Below are 10,074 nucleotides of genomic sequence, written 5' to 3' on the forward strand. Positions count from 1 at the left end.
ACTTGTCATGTAAAGCATAGTATAAACTATTTTCTGTCTTGGATATTCAGATTATTCTTTGAGTAGTTTTTCAAATGTCTAACTTCATTCAGGAAGCCAACAGATAAGATGTTCATTACTTTTCCCCTAATATTATGAAGATGGAAACTAATATGAACTCTTCCTTTATTATGTATTACTGGTTTTATCCTGCCTCTTACTGCAAGCAGTTGATTGACTTCTTGGAAAAGATAACTCTGAATACTTCTCTGGATTTAGTAATTGGAAACAAATCTGTTCTCTGTATTTGTTCTTAAACCCCTAAATTAGCTCCAAACGCTAACTGTCTTTTTGCCACATTTTAAACGGTGAGACCGCGACAATGTTTTCAACAGACTAGTTAGTTTAGTAATAGATGTTGCTAATGCACGTAGCTGTTCTCCCCTAACGAAACCAGTTGAGATCCTCTTAGGTGACTGGTGAAATGCCTTGGAATCATTCTGTTTCTTGGAATCATGAAATTCAGCAAAAATAAAAGATCTGTAGTAAAGTGGAGAAATAACCCCAACCTGAGTGGTCAGGTTGCCAGGTTTTTGTTTGTTTTTATTTTTGTTTTTTTCCAGTTGCAGAAAGGGCGAGATTTTTTAATCTGCTGTTTGGTTTATGAAGTCAACAGGCGAAATTGAGTGAAGTGAAAATAGTAATTGTAGCAATGCACTGCTCAAAATCTGACAGTATGACAGCTACTTTGGGGATTGTTGTTGCTCAGAAGGGGAAAAATAGCACTCCAAGGGAGTTTCTGAGCTATAAAATTCAGGCCCTTGATACTGTGAAGATTTATGTCTTTATTATAACATTAATACTTCTTAATTAGTTTAAGAAACTACTCTTGACTGTGGAAATAGACTGAGCTTTTAGCTACCTCTATATAAAAGTTATAGCTCACAAAATTTTAATTTCCCTGTGTTATAACACGTTAGTATTACAACTTCATCTTAATTATGTAACTATTAATGAAAAGCATTTAATAAATATGTTTTCTGACTTCTCTGACTCCTACCTTCCTTCCTCTGTTTTGAGACAGATATTGAACTATTGGCAGCTTGCAGAGAAGAGTTTCATAGACGGCTAAAGGTATATCATGCCTGGAAATCCAAGAATAAGAAACGCAATGCTGAAATGGAACAGCGTGCTCCCAAATCAGTCACAGACTATGGTGAGGAGAGATAATTTTATGTTTATAATAACTTTGGGTAAAATGCTTCAGATGAAACATTTCTAGAATGAACCTTTTTTTCTTGCTATGTTGAAGGAAATTCTTGTTTGCTTAAACTACTTTTATATTGAATTAAGTAAATATTTTGAAAAGATTTGAGCTGGAAATTGCTTTGCAGTAAGTAGAGTATTTTCAGAAGATCCAATATGCACTTACTAAATAGCTCTCCCTAAAAGCTTGTCTTGTAGCAACTCATATTTGTTAATAATTGAAATAGTTCTTGATTTGGTGTTTTAGGTACTGGTGCCTTCATTACTGTGCCACTTAAGATTGAGGAAGATTGTTTTTCGTTTATGAAACTGTGACTTGCATTTGGAGACTCTTCTAGTACATCTTATTACATATATAATGTGTTTGAGGTGGTTCAGACTATTTCTGACCTTTGTAGTTAACAGACGCTTCTCTGTGGGAGTACTCCTAGGTGTAATTCTCTGTGACAGTCGTTTGAGATCATCAAATGATATTCATTTAAGTGATCATTTAAGATGGAATAGAAATTCTAAACAATTCCTACAAATATTTCATCTGTCAAAGAACTGTGTATGGTTTTTTTGGTGCTAGAAAAAAGGAGATAGTAAATTATATAATAGGACGTGATTCCTTCCTGGTACGTTTAGGGTCCAGGCAAGCAAAATGCTTGGTGATAAGATTGTCTTTCTTATACTTTCTGCTTTTTTAAGACCCAATTTCATTTTTCTAAGCAGCTAATGATACTCTTATTTAGATTGCTCTGAGCCTTATATATTTCAGGTGACCTTTTCCTTTTTTAATTCTATAAACATCAACATTGCAACTTCTGATTATGGGATTATGGCAAATTTTGTGTAGTCCCTGCTTTCCCATTAGGCTGTCAGTCCACTGATTTCACAGAGGGATATTTATTGTGAGCTTAAAAAATAGTGTGCTAATGAGAATGAGTACCTTTTAAATTCAGCAAGAAGTAGTATGCTAGACCTGAAAATTGTGTGCCCTGTTTCTGGAGTAATACTTGTGGGGGTCGTTGTTACCTTTTTTTCTTTTTCCTACTCCAGTGAACCTCTGCTTTAAAAGGAATCTAAGAAATGAACAGAATTGCAGTTTTAACAGGTGTAATCATACAACCTGGTCTTTCCTGCTGTCTTCTGGACCCCCAACTCTTGTGCTCCTGGCTGCACAGTTAATGGGGGAGGATGAGGAAGGGGAAGTGGGGGAGAGGATGCTCTCCCCATAGTGCCATTAGCCTGGGTTTAGGCCACTGTCCTGGGACAATGGGGGCTGTGGATCCCAGGTATCCCACTTGTTCTCCCTGTCAGTTATTATACTAAGGTCTCTCCTTCTCCTTGATGTGTTCGGTGAGTTAGGCTGAGTTGCCTGAGCGTTACCTAAGAGTTTGAGCTTCTCAGAGAAATTTGACGTGTATCTGCGGTAGGGAGATTTAGACCCCTGTACAGCCTAAGCATGGAAAAGATGTTAGCAAAAAATGGGGTCCTCATGGCCGTTCCTAGTAATGTGGCTTTAAGTGCTTAAGAAAGCTTATGACTGAAACAGCAGAAAAAGCCCTGTCGGATGCGTCTGCAAAGCTGTAAGTTGTTTTGAGTTTGAGTTCCTGCGTTCCCTGTGGAGCAAAATGGTTAAAATACCCATGAACTGTAAAGCACTTTATTGCTAATGGGAAATATTAAAGAGCATAAAATCTTTGGAATTGTACAAATAAAGGCTGCAGTATCCATGTTCTCATCATACTTTGTTAAAGAGGACAAATTTACAACATTCTTTTCAACATTTTTGTTGCATTTTTTCACTTTCTTGAAATATGGCTCCATATTTCTGCAGAAAAGTCAGAACATTGCAAATGATAGAAAAATACAGTGATGTACTAATACTGACCTTTATAGCCTATCATTAATGTCAGAGGTAACTTTCTGTTGTGAGTAATTATACTACACGAGCATTTTATTTCTGTGTATTATGATTATCCCAGAAAGTAGTGAAAAAAGGTCTAATTTCTTAGAGGTACAAGGTATAATTCCTTTGAGTGGATCAGTGAATATATGCTTCAAATGATGTAGCTTCTTCTTTCCATTTTTTCCCACTCATGTCATTTATTTTTACAAGTGTCCTTTGATTAAAGTCGCTTGTTCAATATAAGAGCTAAGCACTGGCTTGTGAATGATTATTCGAAAGGATAGATTTGATATTAATAGAGGTTTGGAAATTAAAGGCTTTTATTTCCTAATAGAAATGTCAGAAATTAAAAGTACTCTGTTAAGTAGCTAGCAGATCAGTGCTTAGCTTAGTGTAGCAATCTGTGCTTAGCTTACAACTGAGTTTTTTGTAACATGCATTGCAGATCATTGAATAATCAATTTCACAATTAAATCCTGGTGGAACTAGAAGCAGCTGGAAATCTATGAAACTTGAGGAAAGAAGACATTTTATTCATATCAGTGAGCAGAAAATGAGTACAAATAATTAGCTGAACACCTCCATTTCTTTTTTAACTCTAATTTCGATTTGTCTATCATCTGCATTGGTGAAAGTCATTGAGATAATGAAAATATAACAGGATCAGTGCTTGTATGTTTTGTTCAACATGTAATATTTGTTCACAGATTTTGCACCATTTTTGAACAACTCAAGTAAGTGGGGACGTGGTTTTTTAAGCTAACTTTAAAGAATAGGATCACTCCAAAGCTCTATACTAACTTCATTTATCCAGTGTTTTGCTACACATGTACATAGAATTAAATTTTTAAAATAAAATGTTATCTTACTATTTTTTAATTATATTCAACTGATGGTAATTATAGGTTACTCTAGTGTATTTTACTTTGTATTTTGATGAGATCCTACCCATCTGAGCAGTCATGGGAAGGCAAAATGAAATAGCCTCCTAATACAGGTTATTTGAAGGAGTAAGTGCTTCCCCCATCCTCCAAAATAAGTACTGTACTAATTTTAACTACTGTTTTTTACTGTCTGCACAAGCTTATTTGTTGTAGCAAAATTCTGGAATCAACTTAATATAACAGCTGTTTTCCTGGCGCACAAACTAACATTCAGGTGATGGTTTCTTTTGAATAAAGAAATACACTTCCTTAGCACTGAGAAGTAGCAGCTGTATTGGCTGCTTAGCGTTTCCAGCCTAGAGATTTCCTCTTGTATGTAGATATGCACAAGGCTAGAAATAAGCCTTAGCAATTGCCATTGCAGTGCAAAAAGTGTTGGCTAGTATTGAAGTACTGATCTGTTGTGATAGATGTTCAGACAATTTCTAGAAATAGAATTAATTTTCTGTAATTATATAGATTATGTCTCCATATAAAACACGTTTCATCAGAGCTGCTGAATAAAAGTATTCACCTATTAAAATCTATTTTATTTTTCTTTTTATTTATGTGGACATGAAAAAAAGTTTGAAGGGGTAATGTACGCATTTAAGATACTGCTTTTCAGCTTTTGACATTTTTTTTTTCTGAATGTGAGTAAAAACAATTTCAAGGGACACTTGCTGGTATATTAGTCTTGTTCGTAACTGTAACACATTATTAAAAGTGATTGTCGCTTTTCATTTTATTACATTTTAGCTCCAAAGTTTTGCAAGAGGCAGGTTTTAAAGGAAAGGATCTCACTTAAAAGCGTTTGCTATTCAAGACTGGTTATAATACTGTATTCATAATCATAAGAAGGTTACTCTGTTGATGAGTTAACATAGAGAGTATTTGCTTTTCTTCAGAAGGAAGTTTCTTTTTTCTCTCCAAAGTTTGAAATAAAGCTGTTGAAGTCTGTGGGAGTCCAAAAATGCATAGAGGCAATGTGTACCAAAAATATATATGAAGCTTTAAGTGGTTTCCTGTAGAAGTTCGGTCAGTGGATCTTAATGGTCTGAAATAAACACCTTCTTTTTTTTAAAAAAAAAAAAAAGAAAAAAAAGAAAAAAGAAAAAGAAAGAAAAAGAAAAAAAAAAGAAGCAGCCAGAAAGTAGTTCTAGCACTGGAATTTAGTACACAGAAATCAAGACAGAAGATTATTTTGGCTGTTTTGTAGTAAGCAGGATATGCTAACATTTCTATTAACAAGTTAGCCAGTAACAAAATTACACACCCTTCTGTGTTGACTGTCAAAAGAAAAATCTTTCTTTAAAGGTGGTGCTTTGTATTTTTGTATCTAAAGTTGATTCTTTGTACGGTGACGTTGTTTTACAAAGAAATGGACTGAGCTAGACCAGTTATTGATTAATATTTTTGATTGGTAGGGAGTTTTATGTAGAAAGTTGTACCTTAAATAATGGTTTAAAGCAGAATGTGATATTTCAATCAGCTTTTTTTTTGTCCAAGTGTACTTGAGGCCATTGAGCGAGCCGTCTGGTGTTACAGGTAGGAACAGTAGTTCAACCTGAGCCTTTTCTCACCAGCCTTGTTGTTGTAGTGATTAGAAGAATGTACTTTATATGAGATTGGAATACTTTTTAGCTTTGAGGTTTTTGAACGACTTTGTATTCTGGGAGAGGCTCGCTTTTTTTTCTTTGCTGATTAATTAAGCAAATTGTAACATCTTTTTTTTGTGTTTGCTATTTTGTTTGTTTGTTTGGTTTTTTTTGTATAATAGCTCAACAGAACCCAACAACCCAGCTACCAGCCAGACAACAGGAAATTGAAATAAACAGACAACAGCGTTACTTCCGTATTCCTTTCATCCGTCCCATGGACCAATACAAAGACCCCCAGAACAAGAAGAAGGGTTGGTGGTATGCCCATTTTGATGGGCCATGGATTGCTCGACAAATGGAACTTCATCCTGACAAGGCACCCATTCTCCTTGTAGCTGGTTGGTATTAAAAGCAGAATTCAAATGTAAAAGAGGTTCACTGTTAACGTATTTTAGAAAAGGAGGACAATAACAGAAGTTCCCCAAGTCATATCCTGTTTTTTTTTGTTTTTTTTTTTAAGTGTTTTTCAGCTTGCTTGCTTTCTTGTCTAGGCAGAATTTGAGAATTTGGGACTGGTGTTGATGGTGGCCAAATGTCACACAAGACCGTTCGGAGGTGTAACTAGTCGCGTGTATTGTACTCAGGCACGCACTTTAATCTAGGAAATCGCACAGAATCGTTTAGAATCGTTTAGGTTGGAAGGGACCTCTGGAGATCATCTAGTCCAACCTCCCTGTTCAAGCAGGGTCACCTAGAGCATATTGCCCAGGATCCCATCCAGACGGCTTTTGAATATCTCCAGCGAAGGAGACTCCACCACCTCTCTGGGCAACCTGTTCCAATGCTCTGTCACCCTCACAGTGAAGAAGGCTGTGGGAGTTAGGTGTAAACAGTTGATTATTAAGCATCCTCAGATTATCCATTGATTTGGAAACAGCATGAAAATAAAAAGTGGTCACAAACTTTCCTGGGAAACTCCTAATCTCTGCTGTACTGGATTTGAGATAGCTTTGAAACATTACAGCAGTAGGTATCAAAACATCTTGTGCGTTAGAAATTTGGTCTTTCTGTAAGACGGTGCTAATAACAAATTGATGCTTTTACAGTATTTATGCTGCCTAGTATGGAAGAATGACTTCCTAATTTTAAGCATTTTAATTAAAAGCTAAATGTGGCAGTGGATAGTGAAAGATCTGCTAATGAAATACCTCTTCACTGTCTGGAGGATAATTAAAGGAGGAGGAAAAACTGGAAAAACGCTCTGTTTACAGTTGCGTCTTGAGTTTTTGAGTTTAGCTAGAACTGAGGAGAAGGCTGTAATTCGTTAGCTTCGCAGAACGATGCTTTAACAACAACCAAAGTTCCTTACCTTTCTGCTGTTTTTAATAGAAATATTTAAACTCTCTTCCGTCTGTTTAGTGTCAAAGCCTATAGGTAAAAGTAGTGCTGCATTGCTATCATGAATGCCACGTTCAATGGTTCACCTATTAAAAATAAGATTAAAATAACAGTGCGTTCATCTTTTCATCGGACTCCATGTGAGCACTACCATTTGATAAACATTGATTGGCATGGGAGGCTCACAAATTCATTGTGCTGACAACAGGATCAAAACTCTTAATTTCTTGGTCATTTTGCTGTACTTAAACAAATTCAGTAACAACAACAACAGTTAAGTGGCCTACGTAAAACAAATTCAGTGGTCATCCTGTAGTGGATTTCAGGAGAATATCTGAAGGCGATCTTTTTGTTCACTTTAGCTCGCTTTTTAAGCACAGTTTTGTCAGGTGCAGCACCTGATGTTAGTTTATTCTGAAAATACTTATTTTGTGTTTGCTCTGCGTGTAAAAATCAGTGTCTGAGGCCTGTTTTCCTTGTAAGCTCTAGAGTCTGCTAACAAGTCTCTCTCTGCTAGTCTCTCTCTGCTGTCTGCTACAGCTTGAGAGAGGATACAAAGCATAGATCCAGTCTTTGTTAATGGCGCCTTTAGATCATGGAAAAGCCTTATGAATTTTTTTTTTTTTCCTTAACCATTTCAGGTAAGGATGACATAGAGATGTGTGAGCTTAATCTTGAAGAGACTGGCTTAACACGAAAGCGAGGTGCAGAAATTTTGCCGAGACAGTTTGAAGAGATTTGGGAGCGCTGTGGAGGTATCCAGTATCTTCAAAATGCAATTGAAAGCAGACAGGCTCGTCCTACGTATGCTACGGCCATGCTGCAGAATCTATTGAAATAGTCATTTGCCACAGCAGCATTAGAGATACAAACCCTTGCCTGTGATACAAAGGGAAGAGTTCCTCTGCGCAGCAGGGGATGTAAACATTCTATAATCATATTAGAGATGTTTAATATAAAGTGAACAGATTTTATTAATCATGTGGCTTGTTAATTTGTACTTTATGAAGTTTAATTTGCGTAGTGAACTTACTACTTATGTGGTTCTTGAAGAAATTTCGATGCAGTTTGTCATGTTCTGTTTATAAGTTGCATTGTCTTTAAAAGTTTCTGTTGTAGCTCTTTACCACTTGTAAGTAATCTTGCTGTACTTTGAGTACATAGTACAAAGAATTGCATTGCAACCACCTTTTTAAAAAAATCCCTCTTTGACACACTGAATAGTTGGCTTTAAGTGGTGGCCTAGTAAAGAGCATACATTGTATCTCATAACTGGAATTGTGAGGCCTTAGCTTTGACTTCTGTTCCTGAGAAGTTGGAGTATACTTTTGTATGATCTGAGACATTTTATGTCCTGATTTGAAAACTGCTTAATGTCTGTATTTACCGATTTTTTTCAGAAACTGATGGGAAATCCTCTTAAACTTAGAGACTCATGAATTCCTACTTGAATGCATCCTCTATCTCTGTTTAAGATAAATGGTTTTCTGTACATTCTGAGAAGAGTGTTCATATATGTCAATACCTTGTAATATTAGAGGTACTCAAAGAATGTACTGCTCATTAGGGTTTATGCCACTTTTGTCTTAGTTTTTTTCTTCTTTTTTTTTGAAGTACAGATTTCCATTAGACTGTTTTGGTTTGGTTTTTTTGACCAAATTTCTATCAGGAATTCTTGGATGGTTCATTTATCCAGGTAGTGTAACTTAAATACATTACCCCAAATTGTCCAAGGTTTATATCTGGAGGCATATAAGATTAAGGATAGCATAAGGGAAATATGTTTATTTTTGTGATGGTAGCATAACAACAGGTCTGAGCCTCAACCATCCTTTTTATTTTAATTCTAATGAGATGCCCAAGGTCTATAACTTCTGTTACACTGCATAAAAATCTGGTCAGTAACGTAATGCACCATCTAAATGCTCTGTGCAATTTGACATAGTTACAGTTTTTAGTATACTGGAATATCATAGTGATTCAGACATTGATCTTATTACATATCTTCTGTCAAGTTTCATAGCTTGTAACAGTCCCCTTATTTTAGAGTTTTTGTGGAACTGTAGGAATTATTAATTTCATACCGTTTTAAGATGCATTTTATTCACTTATGTGGCTGTTTCACAATGCTGGCCATATTTCAACAAATTAAATGTCATAATTACTATCTCTCTGAAAGAACTGAAATACAAAATGAGTAGCTTGATGTCCAGTTAAGTATTCAACCTGAATAAAAAGCAAAGTTTGGCTCTACAGAGTTACAAAGTTTGCTCACGCTAACTCATTTCCTCTCATTTTACTAGGTTTGAAACCTTCTGGAAACTTCAGTTTTTGAATACATACATATACTTTATTGTTAATTTTCAAGAGGTAGAGTTCTGCAGCACAGTTAGAAAAGGCTGTTGATGCATATATTTTTGCTGACCTTAGATTGTGCCTGCTGCATGCCACAGTCTGCTTGTTGTTTGAAATGCACTCCTTACTGTAATATTTATGAAGATATTTGAGTAATTCACTAACTCTGTATAAATTTGCTACATCAGGAAATCTCAACTTTTCTGAACTGTGTATTTTCAAAGTCAGTATCTTTGCATAGACACCCTGCTTTTTTGATCATGTGGTTGCAACCTAGAATATACATTTTCATTGCAACCCGCACAAACCCTTCACTGAAGCAATCATTTTTTGCTGTAAGATGAAAGATGAGTGCATCAGGCTGCTGGCTAGCAAGTTGTATGGGTTTAAAGGTACTACTTCTGCAGCTTAATTACTGGTTTAGTGTGTTACTGAATTGGAACCAAAGCCTTGGAACTTCCATTCTCCATAAATTTTTAAATATTAGCACTGCAAGAAACTATAGCTATGTATGTTGGATGCAGGGAAGGAAATCACTGAATTGATAAGGCTGAGGAGCCCCACCCCGTGATTATTTCTGTCTGCATTTAAGTTCCTGGCTTACTTTGTTCAGTCCCATAAGATTGGTTATGTATACTTGTGGAGAACCTACCCCCCC

The 10,074-nt window shown here is 35.9% G+C and overlaps 1 protein-coding gene across 11 annotated transcripts in view; it reads left to right on the plus strand.

The window, feature by feature from the left end:
- The window catches only part of MYO6 (myosin VI), a 120,987-nt gene extending 110,913 nt beyond the window's left edge, over positions 1-10,074 (plus strand). For 5 of the 11 annotated variants that reach the window (XM_068937576.1, XM_068937578.1, XM_068937580.1 and 2 more), the window contains 4 exons: positions 1,064-1,195; positions 3,847-3,873; positions 5,843-6,061; positions 7,703-10,074. In XM_068937576.1, coding sequence (XP_068793677.1) covers positions 1,064-1,195; positions 3,847-3,873; positions 5,843-6,061; positions 7,703-7,902 — 578 coding nt within the window. In that variant the 3' untranslated portion in view covers positions 7,903-10,074. Of the gene's footprint in view, positions 1-1,063; positions 1,196-3,846; positions 3,874-5,571; positions 5,744-5,842; positions 6,062-7,702 lie in introns of those variants that run through there. The other 6 variants (XM_068937577.1, XM_068937579.1, XM_068937581.1 and 3 more) reach the window with 2 other exon arrangements.

Source organism: Struthio camelus, chromosome 3 (genome assembly GCF_040807025.1).
Source record: "Struthio camelus isolate bStrCam1 chromosome 3, bStrCam1.hap1, whole genome shotgun sequence".
Lineage (NCBI taxonomy): Eukaryota > Metazoa > Chordata > Aves > Struthioniformes > Struthionidae > Struthio > Struthio camelus.